Source organism: Sarcophilus harrisii, chromosome 4 (genome assembly GCF_902635505.1).
Source record: "Sarcophilus harrisii chromosome 4, mSarHar1.11, whole genome shotgun sequence".
Classification (NCBI taxonomy): domain Eukaryota; kingdom Metazoa; phylum Chordata; class Mammalia; order Dasyuromorphia; family Dasyuridae; genus Sarcophilus; species Sarcophilus harrisii.
The window spans coordinates 353,416,295-353,435,206 of NC_045429.1; the positions used below are offsets into that span (position 1 = coordinate 353,416,295).

The 18,912-nt window shown below is 32.2% G+C and overlaps 1 protein-coding gene across 5 annotated transcripts in view; it reads left to right on the forward strand.

Moving 5' to 3' along the window:
- Positions 1 to 18,912, forward strand: part of USP32 (ubiquitin specific peptidase 32) — a 250,126-nt gene that overhangs the window by 186,152 nt on the left and 45,062 nt on the right. For 4 of the 5 annotated variants that reach the window (XM_031966529.1, XM_031966532.1, XM_031966531.1 and 1 more), the window contains 10 exons: positions 3,288 to 3,447; positions 7,577 to 7,731; positions 10,654 to 10,735; positions 11,643 to 11,717; positions 13,085 to 13,223; positions 14,055 to 14,160; positions 15,396 to 15,569; positions 16,431 to 16,605; positions 17,250 to 17,401; positions 18,321 to 18,432. In XM_031966529.1, the coding sequence (XP_031822389.1) occupies positions 3,288 to 3,447; positions 7,577 to 7,731; positions 10,654 to 10,735; positions 11,643 to 11,717; positions 13,085 to 13,223; positions 14,055 to 14,160; positions 15,396 to 15,569; positions 16,431 to 16,605; positions 17,250 to 17,401; positions 18,321 to 18,432 (1,330 nt within the window). The remainder of the gene's footprint in view (positions 1 to 3,287; positions 3,448 to 7,576; positions 7,732 to 10,653; positions 10,736 to 11,642; positions 11,718 to 13,084; positions 13,224 to 14,054; positions 14,161 to 15,395; positions 15,570 to 16,430; positions 16,606 to 17,249; positions 17,402 to 18,320; positions 18,433 to 18,912) is intronic. The other variant, XM_031966530.1, reaches the window with a different exon arrangement.

An 18,912-nucleotide genomic window follows, 5' to 3' on the forward strand; every position in this document is an offset into this window, starting at 1 on the left:
ATATTGTTTAAAAAAAAAAAACACCCACACACCAAAAAAATAAAGTGAAAGTAGTATGCTTTGATTTGTATTCATAGTTCATCAGTACTTTCTCTGGATGTAGATAGCATTTGCTATCACGAGTCCTTTGGAATTGTCTTCAATCATTATGTTGTTGAGTAGAGCTAAGTCATTTGTAGTTGATCATCATACAGTGTTGTTATTCTTCTGGTTCTGTTCATTTCACTTTTGTACTAGTTCATATAAGTCCAGTTTTTTTTTTTTTCTGAAATCCACCTGCCATCATTTCTTATTGCACAGTCATATTCCATATTCCATTACATTCATATATCACAGCTTGTTCAGTCATTCCTCACTTCATAGACATCCTCTGTATTTCTGTGGTGTTTACTACCACAGAAAGAGCTGTTAAAATTATTTTTGTTCACGTAGATACTTTTCCCCTTTTTTAATGATATCTTTGGGATACAGATTTAGAATTGGTATTGCTGGATCAAAGGATAGGCACATTTTAGTTGCCCTTTGGCCATAGTTCCCAAATTACTCTTTGGAATGATTGAACAAATTCATATCTCCACCAACAGTGCATTAGTGTTCTTATTTTCTCACATTGTTGTGATCTTTAAAACTAAAGGCTATAATTCTTGTTGAGAGTGTCAGATTAAGTGTTCCTTTCACTGAGTCATGTTAGCCACTGTTGAGAATAATGGTTGGCTTGAACAGATTAACAGTATTTGTTGTTTTATCTTCTAAATCTAAAAAATTAAGAACTTATTTGAATCAAAAGAATATATAAAAATATCTTGTCTTCCCAAATTTAGGAATACTAAATATCAATATTCTTTCCAGATAAAATGCTTTATTATGGTTGAAAATGACTAATATTTATCCTTATACTTAATCTAGAGGGAAAAAATAATTTACAAATGAAGATATTTATTTGAATCTATTATCTAGGTCTCCTAGATGATATTCTAAGAAGTAGATAGAAGAAAGTAGTAGCATAGTAGTAACTAAAAAAGAAATGATTTTGTTTTGAAAAGTTCAATAGTGCAACCTATAATTTGGTCATGAGATCCCAGAAAATAAAACATGTTATATTATAAAAATAACTTTTTTAGTATTTCAGACTTTGCTAGAGATTTTTTATTATGTGGTTTGATTCCTGCAGATTTTATAATAATAGTGGTTTATCAAAATTCTGCTTAGGCAGAGATTGGGGGTAATTAGGGGGGATTTAATGGTTTTTCAGGCATATATGCTTGCTTAGGAAGAGAGGATTTTTCATTAGTATATAGCATTCTAAAGAATTAACGTGGATGTCCACCAGATGAATTTCTAGATTTATGAATAAGTTGAAAAGAAATAGAAAATAAATATGCAAAAAAAAAAACCCAAATATGCAGAACAGTTTAAAAATTAGTGCTGGTGGTTTATAATTATTGCACTTTTTCTATCTCATTCATTAGTGTTCTCTCATGGTTTTCAGAAATGTACTATTAAAGGAGTCTTTAGTTCTCTGCAAAGAGAAAACACCTGGTCATTTGTGGCTATTAGAGATTTTACAGCATTTCAGTTTGCAAGATTTTTGCAGTAGGTTCCTGTTATTACAAAATTCTGAATTAAGATCTTCCTACCAAAATTACTAATAGACTTCCATTTTCAGATTCTAGATTATATATTTGGAGCTGGAAAAGCTCTTAGACATCAGTACAAACTCCTTAATTTATTGGAAAGCAATTGGTGTTAAGTGACTTGACCAATGTCACACACTTGAGGCTAGATTTGAATTCAGGTCCTCCTGACTTCAGGGTCAGTACTCTACCTATTAAGCCACCTAGCTGCCTCTTAATTCCCTTATTTTAAAGATGGAAAAAAAACCAGACCCCTGGAGATGAGCTGATTTGCCCACATAGGAATTTTGTCACATAGGAATTCAAATTTCAGATGTCACATTTGAACCCAGGTCTTTTGAATCTAGAGCTGTTCCTTTTGCCATTATATCACTGAGCCTCAGGGAATCTTGTGCCTCTTCTCTGTGTAAATTGTGTCAGTAATTGGTGGTAATGTCTTTGTGAAGCAGGTTAGAAAATCATCTTGGTGAATGAAAGGTTATATGTTAAAAAATTATTTTTCTTTTTTTTAAGGCTGAAAGTTTTCCGTTTAAAAAACTTTATTTTGTGATCTTTTCAAATGTGTTTCAAATTTTACCATAAAGAGATGAATTGTGTAAGAATAGATGTTTTTAAGTCACAGTTCTAAAAAAAACTTTTAACACAGTCATTGGGGATATCTGTATACATTGTATATCTACATAAATCGTAAGCTCCTTGATGTCTAGAGTCTTATGTTGCACAATTTTGTAACATAAACAGTGCACAGCTTGTGGTAGGCATTCAATAAATATCACAGATAAATTACTTAAATTTTGATGAAGCAGTAGCAGTGACTTGTGTTGCCTACTCTTATCCCAGATTTTCTCTCTTTTGTGGCCATGTGGAATCTTAGATTAACTTAGAGAAAATATATTTTTGAATTATTGAATCTCTTTAGCCTTTGGTAAAATCAGAAATTTCATTTATTTAGCTGCATAATTAAAATCTTACCCCTCTTCTTCTCACCCCACCCCCAACTGTTTTCTCACTTAACTTCAACAGAGGACATTAAATTTAGTAAAAACTTAGTTCTTTTCTTTTCCTATCCCCATGATGCTTTCATTTGTTGTTTTTTTCTTATCCTTTCTAAATGTCACTCAGTCATCAGTACCAGATGCCCTCTTTGAATTATTGGTCCTCTTTGTACATTCAATAGCATTATCAGAATGCTTCTGCCTCTTTTTTTGCAAAAAATGATCTTCACATGGAAACATCTTTGAATTCATATCTAGATTCTGCTGCTCTTTATCTCTTGACAATAGCTTTTATTAGTTCTCATTATCTTTTTTTCCTCTTCTACTCTTTAACCCACCCCATTTCCTGTTTCTTACTTTTTTGTAACCTTTCCTTAAAAAGTCATTTCACCTCAATCCTAAGGTGAAAAAAAAGTAACATAAGTTAAAACCAGCAAATCATGAGTGCCAAGTTTCCCTTGACCCCTAATACTTGGAACAAACTCTAAGGTATAGAGGATTAGAGGAGATTGTCCTACAAATGAATTTCTATCCCACAAGTAGTCTTTCAATGCCTATTTAAGATGTTTTTCCCCTACTTATTTATGTGTAAAGTTCAGTTTGTATATAGTTTTCATTAATAGCAAATGCTCATTTATTTTCATTTTCAAAATACTAGGTGATCAAGAACAGCAAAACGGACCTCCCAGAGCTAGAATTGTTTCCTCGTTATCTTCTCTTCCTGAGACAGCAACCTGCCACACGGACACAGCAATCTAACATCTGGGTGAATATGGGTATGATGAGCCTGAGAATGTTTCCTCAACATTTACCTAGAGGTAACTTAAGAATGCAGCAAGAATACAGTATATTTTCTGAAAAAAAAGTGAAAAGCAAGTTGCTCCAAGTCTGGTGCCACTGTGCTGATAAGCATTCCCATCTGCTTTCATGCAAAGTCATTAAATATTCTAATATATGGGGCTTAGATCTAAGATCATGCGCAAGTATGGGTTAGATAGAAAAGGAAGCACAGCAGACTCAAAGCTGAAACAGGGTCAAATTGTACAAGCATTTAAATGTTTTTTAATAATAATACCTATCTTTCAGACTTGTTTTAAAGTGCTATAAAAATGCTGTTTTTTTATTTTTTGATAACTTTTTATTGACAGAACCCATGCCAGGGTAATTTTTTACAACATTATCCCTTGTACTCACTTCTCTTCCACTTTTTCCCCTCTCTCCCTCCACCCCGTCTCCGAGATGGCAAGCAGTCCTATACATGTTAAATCCTATGTTAAATAGGTCGCAGTATATCCTAGATACAATATATGTGTGCAGAACTGAACAGTTCTCTTGTTGCACAGGGAGAATTGGATTCAGAAGGGAGAAATAAAAAATGCTATTATTATACCCCCATACATGTTATGATAAATCTGTGGTGCCTCTGCAAACATCTGCTGATCTCTAACTACTTAAAATTTTCCCACTCTACCCATAGGCATACCTCAGTAATCCCTTTGACAGTAGCACTTTGAAGTACTAAGGATAACACCTGTAATTTCCTGATGATAGTTAAGACTCTGTAGCAACATAAATTTTGCTCTTGATCAGTCTAAACATTAGTCAAATTAACGCGATAATCTAGGTTGAGAGAAGTCCTGTGTTTAAATTTGACACTTGTATACTGTCATTGATAAACAAATGTAGTACATTCTCTTAGATCACTCATCATATCAAATTGATTTTTTTTTAAATGTTAAACATATGAAAAAGCACAAATTCCAGTGTATTATAGAGGTCAAAAGACACATTTGTGGTGATGGAAGTAAGAGATTTATTTTTTTTAAAGTTCCAAGCTTATCATAAACCTGTGTAAATATTTTCCCATTTTAATTTATAGCATTTAATAGATGCCACCTTTACTATTGTTTAAGGTCAAAATCAGCACAACAATCTACTATTTTTTTTCATTAAAGAAAGAAAAGCCCTAATAACATTGTTTAAAATAAACAATCATCTAATCCCTTTAATTTTTGTGTCAGGTCATAGATCCAAAAGGCTTTTTGTTTAGTCAGAAGGTTCATGTGAAAAACAATCCTATTGTCTGGCTATGGTAATAGTCAATTTTTAATATCAGTGATAGGCATAATTTACTTTTATTATTCACTCTGCCAAGTGAATTTTATTCTAAAGTTGAGAAGAATTGTATTATGAAACATTCTTTTGTATTGAGTTAGCAGACTTTGGATTTTACTCAATTACCAGGAATTCATGTTACAGGAAAAAAATTCAATGGTAAAATTAAATATAAGGGGAAGGCTACTTTTGAATTGAGTACAGTGTAATCAATACTGTCTCAAATTTTGAAACTCCAGAGAATGATACCTTTATATAAAACTTATTTAAAAGTGACTTTCTATATTATATGTAAAGGCCTCTCTACATATATCATCCCTTTTGGAGGTCAGTTTATATTAAAGTTTCCCTTTAAGAAGATTTCAGATGAAAGGAAACAGTAAACATCAATAAAACTTATTCTATACTGTATATTGACAAATTGTGCTTTCATTTAATTTTCTGTCATTGAATGGTTATCATTGGCCTTTTGTCACACATAATCCTATATTTTTTCCTGTCAATTGAGAATGGAAATTAAGAGTATACGGTATTACTTGTTAGTAAGATTTCTTTACAAAATCTTGTGCTGATCCTAGATTTTTGCTGCTTTTATAAATTCTGCTAGATTAGTGAAAGCCAACCAAAGACATAAAATTACATGTAATCAGTGGCTGCCTGCTTGATGAGTTATACTACTAGCATCCAAATAATTTTGAGTATTTGGCTTATGACTATGGAGATTGTTTGGTGTGGACATTAGAAAATGCTTCTGATTCTTATTAATGGATAGTTTTGATGTGCCAAATTTGTTTTTAATTCAAAATTTTTCTCCGCACTAATTATTTGTTAAATCAATTATTAATCTTGTTGAAGTTTACAAGAAACTGCTTTCTTGCTGTAATCTTATGACTAATCCTCTCATCTCTAATTGCAGAGATTTGCTCTTTTTCTTTAAGAAGTTATCCTTTGCTCTCTGAAGGTAAAAGGAGTGCTTTATTTTTTGTTGAGAAATTTTTAAACTTGGTTTTGCTATTTTTTACTATAGGATTCATCATTTTTTCACTCTATTTATTATAATTCTTTATTTAATTATTTGATTATTCCTTTTGAGGTTATGGATGTTAAACGCAACTATTGTTTATGACTTAGTCATACTCTTCTTTACAGAAAATACTATGGTAGTGTATCTTGTGCAAGTGAATTCTTTTAACATGATGTACATGCTTTGGACATAGTTTTCCTCAGTTTTCCCCTTATTTAGTTAGCTGTTCATTAGACAAGGTGTAACTAGTGCCATTGCTAGAACCTTTTAGAGGTTCTAGAGGTAACTAGAACCATTGCTAGAGGGTTAATGTGATATATTAAAAAGTTAATATTAAGACTTAGAAACTAGAATCATAGTCATCTTCAAGAGAGAAAGCACTGATATGCTGAAGTTCCATTTTTATTTTCAGTTGTAGAAAAATTAATTTTCAGAGGGGGAGTAGTAAATTTTGTGGTTTTTAAAAATATATATATATATATTTGGAGGTTACGTATCAGGTAGATTTTGTTAATAAAGAGTTTGGGGTTTTGCTTTTTAGTAATGAAACTTTCACATAATATAAGTTTAATCACTTTTATGGCTTTTTGTAACTTTTAGTCAAAATCTTGCCTTGACTCATCTTCCTTTAAAGTCTCTGATTGGATTTGAAATAGTCCTCAGAAGTTTTTTTCTTTTATTGTTGTATAGTATTCTCACCTCAAGCTCCGTTGAAAGTTTGTCATGTCTGTCATTGACTTAGGATCTTAGATTTAGAGCTTAAAAGAACCTCAAAGACTATCTTTTCCAACTGTCTTATATGAAGACACTGGGCTATGTGACCACTTCCTTGAGGTCACACAGATTGTAAATGGCAGAGGCAGATCATCTAACTCCAAAGTCTTTGATCTTTCCACTATGCCAAAAATGCCTGTCTTAATTATTGAGGATTGATATATTGTAAAGAAAATTTCTCATATTGCCCTTGAGACAAGTTGTACTATAAATATATCCAGAATTCCCTTTGATTTATACACATGTACACACACATGCATGGTTTTTGTTGTTGTTTAACTAGATAAAAAAGACCATTCTCTGCCTCATTTATTGTCTACCCTTAATCAGTGATTGGGTATAGCCTTAGTCAGACAGAAACCTGTTAAAGACTTTTAGCTTAAAAAAGCCAAGTTCTTCTACCGTATTCAGGACCATCTCCAGTCAACCCGATCTATATCTTACCTCTGGACCAGAGGAGAAAATATGGTTGATGATTTTGCATTAATCACTTGCATGTCATGGCATCACCACCCAGATATCATAGTGATCTTCGACTAGAAAAGACAAACAGCATCTATATACCTCGAACAGGACTAGACATTTTTCATTTGAAATTTTACTATTCTTCCAGAAGGAAATCAAATATTTTAGAAGTGTTTTTAAGAGTTAATAGTAGTAGAAGTTTGACTTATTTTCAAAAAGTACAGTTTAAATAAGCCTTGTTCCTTTTTTTTAGGCATTAACCAAAGTCTTAAGGAAGAAAATGCAGTTTTTAAGAAGTACCATATTTTTTAGGCTTTAATACTACATGTTTTTTAGTCTAAAAATATCCTGAGGCTTATTTTCTCTTCCAGAGGTGTAGTTTTTGTCCATTTCTTAGAAAGTATAGTCTTCTCCCTGATGTGTTAAAACTTTAGTCTTATACATTAAATATTTTCATCCAATAGCTCTCATTTTATGATTATTGTTTCCTAAGTTAATATTTTAATTGTTATGGTGAATATTTTTTGTCACCTGCCTTTTTTTCTTTATTGTGATTATTATGATTACAGGGAATGTGCCTTCTCCAAATGCTCCCTTAAAGCGGGTGTTAGCTTATACAGGCTGTTTCAGTAGGATGCAGACCATCAAAGAAATTCATGAGTATCTGTCTCAAAGATTGCGCATCAAGGAAGAAGACATGCGCCTGTGGTTATACAACAGTGAGGTAAGAATTTTAAAGATTGTTATGAATCAATCATATCAAGTGTTAAAAACAACATTTATAGGTCTGGAGAGACTTACATGAACTGATGCTGAGTGAAATGAGCAGGACCAGGAGATCATTATATACTTCAACAACAATACTATATGATGATCAATTCTGATGGATGTGGCCATCTTCAACAATGAGATGAACCAAATTGGAACCAAATCGGTTCCAATAAAGCAGTAATGAATTGAACCAGCTACACCCAGTGAAAGAACTCTGGCAGATGATTGTGAACCACTACATAGAATTCCCAATCCCTCTATTTTTGTCCACCTGCATCTCTGATTTCCTTCACAGGCTAATTGTACACAATTTCAAAGTCTGATTCTTTTTGAACAGCAAAATAACTGTTTGGACATGTATACATATATTGTATTTAACTTATAGTTTAACATTTAACATGTATTGGTCTCCCTGCCATCTGGGGGATGGCGTGGGGGGAAGGAGGGGAAAAATCGGAACAAAAGGTTTGACAATTGTCAATGCTGTAAAATTACCCATGCATAAATCTTGTAAATAAAAAGCTATAATAAAAAAAAAAAGCAACATTTATTTAACAAACATTCAAACATATAATTGTTTAACAAACAACTATAAATGAAAACCTTTACTGATCATAAAGAAAAGAAATTCAGTGGAAAGAGAACTGAGGTGGGAAAATCTGTAGTTCTAAGCCTTAGGGATTATATGTGCATTTACACAGATGGAAAGGGTAGGACAAGATTTGGAAACAACTTGTCTCGTCTTGGCAACCTCCCAATCTCCCACCTTATTTTGCCTTTTTCTCTGTCTTCAAGGAAAAAAGTATTAGGAAATAAGACTAGAAAAGTATGAGATGACACAGGGCCTTAAGTGCAACAATAAAGAATTCGTATTTTATTGAATGACTGAATGAACAAATCTTAAGTATTTAATATGTATCAAGCACTTTGCTGAGTACTGGAAAGACAAATAGAAAAATCCTTATAGCCCCTGCTATCAAAGAATGGGCTCTTCAATTGGAAGGAAGGGACAACATGTAAAAGAAGATTGCAGAGCAAAAGAAGAGACCCTGGGCTTCTTAGGTCCATAAATAATTGAAATAACTGTCAAGGAACTGAAAGGTTTAGAGTCAGGAAAGATGGTTAAACTTGGAAGATGTTGGAAGTGCAAGTGAAAAGGCCTGCCAGTTTTCCCTCTAAGTCATTAATTCTTATCCCATAATTCAACAATAATTATAATCATTTATTAAAAGTAGGTAGTGAGATAAGGCTAAATATTTTTGCGCATAGGAATCTCATGCTTAGACCTCTACAGTGTGAAGTTTTATTTGGCAACAGAATTGAAGATTAGTACCATCTAGCATATAGACTTGAAAAACAGAGACCAATTAGGGAGCTATCAATAGAAGTCCAATAGAGAAATAATTCTGCCTGAACTAGGTTGGTGGGTGGAAAAAAGGGGAATGATGGAATGAATATGAGAGAGGTTTTGTAGGTAAAAAGAAAAGGATTCAGCAATTTATGGGATGATAAGGTTAAGGGTTATTCTCAAGGTTAAGCCTTGGTGTCTAGGATAATTGTGATATCATTAGTAGAAGAAGAGAATTTAAGAGGAGGGATAGATTTTAGCAAGGAAATAATGAGTTGTAGTTTTCTTTAGGAAATAAGGGCTCTGAAGATCAGGAATAAAGGTATATATTTGGGAATTATAAATAGAAATGATATTTGAAGTCATAGATGGTAGATGAGATCTGAGGTTAACAAGAATTAAGAATTTTGTTCATAATAGTTATTAGAGAATGTATCTACTCTGAAAAAGAACTTGAATATATCCATAGATTTACCTCTCATCTAAGCCTTGCCATCACATTTGAGGATATATATAGTCAAGAAATAAATGTTAAAAGAGATGTAGCTTTCAGTAATAGAGAAATGGTAGTCCCTCTCTGTATTCTGCCTTGATGAGAACCTGAGGTAATGTACTTTAAAAGACCTTGATATGTTGTAGTGTATAGCAAAAAGGGGCAACCAAGGTAATGAGGAGCCTTTCAGTCGAAACCTGGAGAAAGAAGACTTGGAGGGGATAGGGATACATGATAATTGTCTTCAAATATTTCAGAGACTGTCTTGTGGAAGAAAGATGACTTCTCTTTAGCTCCAAAGGATAGAAATATTTCAATAGAAGTTGCAAAGAGGAAAGTTTAGGTTTGAGATAAAGTAGAAATTCCTAATGATTAATTAATATCCGTAATAAGATTAGCTTCCTTCTTGAGGAAATGGGTTTTCCCTCCTTGGAAGTCTTCATGGGAAGGTAGATATCTATTTGTTCTGGTATGTTAAACTGGAATTCTTTTTTTCCTGTCTCAGCTAAACTAGCTGCCCACTTCAACTGACTCTGATATTCTGTGATTGATTTCATAATGCTTAAGAGAGTAGGTCTTAGGTTTGACCATGAATATACTTGGTAATATTCTGTTTTTTACTTCCTTTCTTCTTTTTTAAGCTTGTGTGTTTTTAAAAGCGCAAAAGGGGCAAATTAAAGTATCTATTATTGTTGTTATATGAATTCCATTAAACTTAGTATAGTTTTTGCCTTTTGAGTATCTGATTAAACTTAATTTCAGTTTCCTAAGTTTTCTAAGTCAAACTCAAAGTGAATTTTGACTTTATACATGGTGATTTATAAATAAAATGATGCTTTCCCATATATGACTTGTTTTAGATATGGAGAAGCTATACAAATTACTTGCTCTCATACAAACAGTAGTATATAACTATGTTTTATCAGATTTCCATGACTGAAATTATGTGAATGAAGTTTTAAATTATTATATTCATTGGGAGAGAATATGTTTAATGTAAACATTTTCAAAAATATATTTCTTTTTTCTTACAGAACTACCTTACTCTTCTGGATGATGAGGACCACATGTTAGAATATCTGAAAATTCAGGATGAACAACACTTAGTTATTGAAGGTAGAAGTCTACCACATGTTCATATTGAGAGTGGGACAAGAGAAATATAAGGGTTCAGGGTTTCTTTTTATTAGGCATATTTTCTTATTTTTAAAAAGAGTTAATTTATAGTTAATCTCTTTTTGTATTAAAGAAATTTCTAAAATACATGAGCTCCTAGAGCAATCTTTTAAAATACTTCTCAGATTTTAAAAAATAAGTTATAGAAAATTCCATTATTCAAAAAAAATATTTCTCATAACTTTTATTGGATTCTTTAAAAAGTAAATGCTTAATTAGGAGCTTGACATTTACTATCCAGACTATCTGCCTGGATACATTGAAAAATTTTTTGTAAACAGGCACATTCAGATAATGTGAGGTTAATCAGTGGTGGTTCTAGCACTATCCAAAAATCTTACTTTTATCTTTTTCCCTTAAGCTTGTATAAAACAAACAAGCAACCCATTCCTTGCTCCCTCCTTGCTACATGGAAGTGTTCTTTATGTTAAGCTAGTCAAGTACGATACTGTTATAGATTGACACTTAAAGTAATATATTTTTAAGTTAAAGTATAAACATTATTTCTAAACTTAAACCACTTAGGTAAACAACTTACAGTTGTAAGTCTGATTTTAGTTCTGTTTAGTTTACTAAGTCTTAAATAGTTCATTCTGTAGCTTATTAACTCTAACTTAAATATCTATACCATGCCCAATGATACAAACAAAAGTAGAAACAAAAACGAATAATAACTCTCCCCAATGTCATAATTACTTCATTTCCTATTTTTGACATTTTTTAAAAGAACAGATTGATTTAGAGAAAGGAAACCTTTTATCTCTTTCCCATGGGCCCCTACCAACTATTGAGCTACGTGACTTGGAGTACATGAGGAATTAATATATTAATATCTTTTTCTTTCCAGTTCGGAACAAAGATATGAGCTGGCCAGAAGAGATGTCATTTATAGCAAATAGTAGTAAGATAGATAGACACAAGGGTAAGTCTGGTGTTTTTAATATCTCTTAATATATGAACTAAAATCTGCATAAGAGAAGGGTAAGAAATTGATGCTTATAATGGCTTAATTCTATAGTATGTTTAGATGATGTTAAACAGATTTAGTACTTGGTTTATATTTCTAAGAACTCTATACAGTTATAAGTCATGAAAAGACTTGTAAATAGTTATATATGTTTATCTCTGGTGCAGTATATCAATTTAAATGAAATATTTATTGAATATTTGCCAAGGAAAATTCAAAGATAAGAAATAAAGTTTCTGCTTTGAAATTTGTAATTATTTTTACACCAGAAATTTAATTCACTTTTTAATTAAAACAGCCACATAATCTTTGCAATTGATTGTCATTCATTTTAAAGGAAAGCATTGTGTGTATTATTGAAAAATAAATGCAGTATTATTATAAAATAATTCTGATTTGGGGCGGCGAGGTAGCACAATGGCTAGAGCCCCAACTCTGAAGTGAGGAGGACTTCCTAGCTATGTGATCCTGGGCAAGTCACTTAACTCCAATTGCCTCAGCCAAAAAAAACAAAAACAAAAAAAATAATAATTCTGATTCTGGCGCAGAAAGTAATAAGTAAACAGTTTGTTTAAGAAATGACAGATATAATGAATAAAAAGAAATATGAATACAGAAGTAGTAATGCATACCTATAATCCCTTCTGTTAGGAAGGCTGAGTGATCACTTGAGCTGAGGAATTCAACTAACGTAGGGTAAGCATAGCATGTAACCACACTAAGTCTTGCTCCAATATGCTGAGCCTTGAGATGTGGAGTGGAGTAATCAAGCTGCCAAAGGAGAAATGAACAGGTCCAGTTAAAGCGTGCAGGCCAATCATTATTGGGGTCAGAACCACAAGTGGCTGATAAATTTCCAGTCGAGATGGGACAAGGAGACCACTCGCCAAAAGGAAAAAAAAGAAATCACCAACCATAGAAAGTAGCATCACTTATAGGATACCAAATGAAGAGGATCCAGTCATATAATTGTGTTGATTATAGTTATATAAATAAAAATGAAATCTGGAAATATACAAAAAACTAAACATGTAGATTAGAGGTTGTACATAAACAAGATAAGTTTGTTACTACTTTGTTAGATCTATTTTACATATTTTAAAAACTACAAGTGTTAAATGGTTATGGTTCTGTAGAAAATATTTATTTTGTGTTTTTTAAGGTTGATATTTGGTTGTTGAGATTATCGTTTTAAAATTCTTATAAGTTACAAACTATCAGTGATTTGAATATAAAGGATTCTTATATTCTGTGATATATTAATTAGTAAATTTAAGTTTTAGTTTTTTGAGGGCTTTTTAATTTTGTTTTGTTTGCTGTAGTTCCCACAGAGAAAGGAGCCACTGGCTTAAGTAATCTGGGAAACACATGTTTTATGAACTCCAGCATCCAATGTGTCAGTAATACACAGCCATTAACTCAATATTTCATCTCAGGGAGACATCTTTATGAACTCAACAGGTAATCATTATCAATTCCTTATCAGATATACTGTTTTGGTATAAATCTCTTCATAACCTAGATTCTTTTTTCTCCACCCTTACCTCAAGAAAATGTTATTAGTACTAAGTAAAATCCAATTAACATTTAGGGGATGGTAGGTACAGATTTTTAACATAAAAAATGCTGGATATATATAAAATGCAAAACTAACATTATATGCATTGAATGGGTAAATGTTCCAAAGAAAGGATGTTTTCCTCTCAACTGTTATTTAACACAAGGGACAGAGGTTAACTAAAGGGAAAAATTGGCAATTTAAATTACATAAAATTGAAAATTTTTCTGTATATGCAAAATCAGTGCAGCGGGGATAATGAAATTATCAGTCAGAAAAAAAAATTTTCATAAAGCATCTCAAGAATGAAATAAAGAGAACTAGGAAATTAGCACACATGATAACTTCCACAGTATAAGTGACAAAGACAATAAAACAATGCTGAATGTTTTTATCATTATGATGATCAATTTTATCTCCAGCAGATAACTGAAGAAATGTACCTCTCTTGAAGAGGTAGAGGACTATGGTTGATAGGTACATGAAGTGCCAGATAAAGTCTCCTTGTTTGGTTCTATTGACTGTTTTTCTTTTCTTTCTTAAAAAGAGACTCTCTTTGGTGTATATTAGAAAGCACTGATGTCAAACCATAAATCTTCAACAAAACTTTAAAAAAAAAAAAAAGTTGGTCTGAAGAACTGGTGCTATATAGGGAATAACTGCACTGAAGCTTATAAATTCTTTCCTTGAGGGGGAAAAGCCTTTTGTTACAGGATTTATTTTCAAATTTCCAGGACCAACCCCATTGGAATGAAGGGTCACATGGCCAAATGTTATGGGGACTTAGTGCAAGAACTGTGGAGTGGAACACAAAAGAATGTTGCCCCCCTGAAGCTTCGGGTAAGTAGATTGTGGCTTATAAAAGGATAACATTCTTGTTCTCTAAGATGTCTTTTTAGAATAGTTTTTCTGTATGTAGTTTTTATTTTTAATAAGTCAGCTTCCTAGTTCCTACTTTTTGTTTATATTGAAGATACCAAACATTTATTGGCCTTGGGCAAGTGACTTAACTTCTGATTCTTATTGTTCTCATTTCTAAAATGAAGAAATTGGACTATATTATCTCCAAGTTCCCTTCCAAGTTTAGATTCTAAGTGGAAATAAATCACAGTGTTAGGCTATGTAATTGCTTCTAATTCAGAATATATTTCATCATAAGGCCACTGTGTATCTCACTTTAATATTTCAGTAACTTTTTGACAAAGTATGAAACTAAAAACCTTGCAAAATATAAGTATAGAACATTTTATTAGGATGATTAAAAAAAACTATATGTATAAAGCTAAAAGCTAGTATTATTTGCAACAGGGAAAATACAAGCTTTCTCAATAAATACTAGAGTTAAGAAAGGCTCCTTTTCCATTTTATTTCAGGTCTAAAAATGCTAGCAAAAGTAAGAAAAAGAAATTAATAGCTTCTAACACAGGAAGAAAATAAACAAAACTGTCCATATTTACTGATGACAGGACTTACTTTAAAAAATCCTAGGGAATCAGCAAAGATATTAATTGTGTTCAAATAATATTTTTGGATGGGTTTCTTTCATTGTTAGTAACATGATAGGTTATGTATATGCTTTACATATTGTGAATGTAAAATAATCTTTACAAATAATATTCATGGTATTTGGAATGGAATCAAATAAAAATCATATTCTTATGGGTTATTGTCAATCAGAAAGTACTTAAAGAACTTTTAATGTATTTCAGTAAATTACAATCTTCAAGAAACCAGCAACTTTTAAAAATTGAAATAAAAATTAAAATGTTATGTTAGAAATGCAAACATGGAAAAATACCCAGGTTGTACTTGGTGAGTAAAGGGGAAAGCACATCAGATCTGTGTGCTTGAATGCTGGACAGGTTATGCTACAGATGGTTTTTAATTAGCCAGAATATCTGATGCTTTGTGTAAGGCCATTTGTGGTCTAAGAAAATTTAATAATTAACAAATATGGACAAATTATATAGTACTTTCCTCATATAAAATATATAAAATGGTCTCTTTCAATGTGAAATGTTTGCAGTTGAATGAGCCAAAGCAGTGAATAATTTTAGTTTTTACTAATTTTATAGTGGACGATAGCAAAATATGCCCCCAGGTTTAATGGTTTCCAGCAGCAAGACTCCCAGGAACTTCTGGCTTTTCTTTTGGATGGTCTTCATGAAGATCTCAACCGAGTTCACGAGAAACCATATGTAGAACTGAAGGACAGTGATGGTCGTCCAGACTGGGAAGTGGCTGCAGAGGTTTGTCAGTAATCATTAGTATTTAATGTCGGAAGCCACTTGAATCATTTTGCTTACTGATTAGAAACCAACCAATATTTTTAAAAATTTTATTACATAATTTAAAAAATTTATTCCTTGTATATGGTAAAAAACATCACCCCTCCTTTCTTAAAGAATAGCAAATTTCCTCAGTCCATTGGCCCTGTTATCTTTTTTTTTCTTGCCAGATTTCAAGTGGTATTACAAAAGAAGATGAAAGGAAATGCCCTAGCTATTTACTAAAATATTATACCTTATAACTTAAGGGCATTTTCTTACATCTTCATCAGCAGTTAAAAATATTAGCCCAACAGAAGTGCTGCCTCTTTTTAATGATCTCTGTGCAATTATAAAGGCTAAACTTGTGCCCAAAAAAGAGATGATAAAATTTATTTTCTTTCTTTGCAGAAGTGGGAGACAGTGGATGTCAGATATTACATATTTGATTAATGAGTTGTCTAGTTTTGCTAAACATTTTTCCTTTTTTAGTTTTTGGTGCAAGGGATAGTTTCATACCTGGGAGAAAGGGAAAGTATAATTGGGAATTAAGGTGATGTTTAAAATATAAATCAGTAAAAATTTAAAATTTAGAATATAAAATTATATACCCACTTGCCACTGGTTATCACCATTTCTTTACTTTCATTAGACTTGTTAAAATTTTTATTTATCATCAGTATTTTAAAATTGTTAGCTTTTTGAGGAAATAAAAAAATTGTTACATGCCAAATGAACATCTAAAATCATATTTCAATTTCCTTAATTTCTGCCAGTTGAGTCTGATGAGACATTCTTTCTTTTTCATGGTCGTTGAACTTCTTTGTCTCTATTTCCCCACAGGCCTGGGATAATCACCTGAGAAGGAATCGATCGATTGTTGTAGATTTATTCCATGGGCAGCTAAGATCCCAAGTCAGATGCAAAACATGTGGGCATATAAGTGTCCGATTTGACCCTTTCAATTTTTTGTCTTTGCCACTACCTATGGATAGTTACATGCACTTAGAAATCACAGGTAGGTCACAGTTTTGAAGAATCACTTAGGTCCAGAGAATCATTTATCTCATTTTGGCTTGATTGATAAGAAAAAGTAATATTATGCTATATTCTAACAAATATAAATATTTTACATACTTTAATTTAGCTAATTCCACTAGAGGGGAAGGGTTTATGAGGGGAAAATGGGAGGAGAGACATGAATTGCAGTAGTGAAAAGATTAACAAGTGGGACCATATATTCAATATGAAGGTAGCCTGGTTCTCCTATAGTACTAAAAATACTAGCAGAAATCATCAGGGAGAGGTGAATAATAATAAGGAGAAATTCTAATATCATTTGTACTGATGTACATATGGTATGCTTCAGCATACACTTATGAGTTTAGGATATTGACTCATTTATACTTGTGTCTGTTGCATCTCTTTAGTTTCAGAATATTAGAATTTGTATTGTGTCTTAAAGAAACTCAATCCGAGCTTATTTTCAGTGAATTGGGGGAAATTTGTTTTTTACACTTTGTTATTTGGACCTCTGAATATTTGAATACATACTTAGAGCTGTGACACGCAAATTCTAGGCATAGTATACTTACTTAACATAATAGCTAAGTCTAGAAACAAAAACCTAAATTTTGCTTACAAGTATCTCTTCTCTCTTAGTTATCAAGTTAGATGGTACTACTCCTATTCGATATGGGCTCAGGCTAAACATGGATGAAAAGTACACAGGATTAAAAAAGCAACTGAGTGACCTCTGTGGACTTAAACCAGAACAGATTCTTCTTGCAGAAGTACATGGTTCTAACATAAAGGTAATAAAGGCTACTCACTTAGAGTACTTTCCATGTTGTCATGCTTCAGAAGTCACATTTTTCTTGACTTTCTCAAGGTGAAACATAAATAGAATGATCATTTCATTAAATGACCCAAAGAAATAATGTGGGTAAGTTTTTAATTTCTATATTTAAGTTGTCTAAGCCAGCAACTTGTGTGCCTAAGGCTTATCGTCACTGCTGGTGCTGTCCTTAAAAGGAAATGGGCCTCTAAGCTATATTCTGTTGCAGACTCTTTAAAATAAACCCTAGCTATGGAGATAAAGACATTTTTAGCTATAATCTTTTTCAAAATTCCTTGTCGCCCATCCATCCCTTCCCTGTTTTCATTTGTACTTTTCCAAAGTTGGAATACTTTAAAGAATCTTTACCATGCCAATCTATTCTTTGACCAAATTTAAGTTGTCTATGTCCTATTCCTCAGTCCCTTTTTCCCTCAGAATGGATTAAGGAAAATTGACATCATTGATCCTTTTTATACCATGAAAGGGGAGGAGTATAATCCAGATATATATTATTTGCCATACTTTGGATTTCTTTCATTAGCATTGTTATTTTAGTATAGAAATCAGAACAAATCTTCATCTTTCTTGATTTCTTCTGCAATAGAAAAACAGAATGTGTCTCTCTGAAATTTTAGAGTTTAAATATTCGAGAACTCATGATCATAAGAAAGAAAACCTCATTGTGAATTACAATTTCCTTTCCATAGCTAAGTAAGGGTATTAATTTTCTGCCAAGTTGTATTTTATTCTCTTCATTGAGATGTTAAAACAGCTAGTTTTTTTTCTTATTCTGGTGAGAACACATATAGAACTCATATGATATAGTATCATAAAAATGGTTTTTTAGTCTGTCTGAAGCATCCTATCATGTTTATTAACTTATTTTTCTCCAGAACTTTCCTCAGGACAACCAAAAGGTACGGCTTTCAGTGAGTGGATTTTTATGTGCATTTGAGATTCCTACCCCTGGATCTCCCATCTCAGCTTCAAGTCCAGTACAAACAGGTAAAGCAAAATTAGAGTGACTTGTCATTTTATAAATGAAGAAGCTGAGGGAGTCCCAAAGAGGTTAAATGACTTGTTTGATGTCACATATTAGCTAAACTGGAGATACAAGAGAGGTCTTCTCACTAATGCACTGTTGGTGAAGTTGTGTATTGATCCATCCATTTTGGAGAGCAATTTGGAACTATGTCCAAAGGGGTATAAAATTGCACCTACCCTTTGATCCAACAGTGTTTCAACTGGATCAGTCTCCCAGATTTAAAGGCATGACCATTAATTGAGGAATAGCTAAACAAACTGTGGTTTTTGACTGTAATGGAATATTATTGTGTTATAAGAAATGACAAGCAGGCTAATTTCAGTAAAATCTGAAAAGACGTAGATGAATTGATGCATAGTGAAGTTAACAGAACCAGGAGAGTGTTGTACACAGTAACAACAATATTATTTAATGAAGAATTGTGAATGACTTAGCTATTC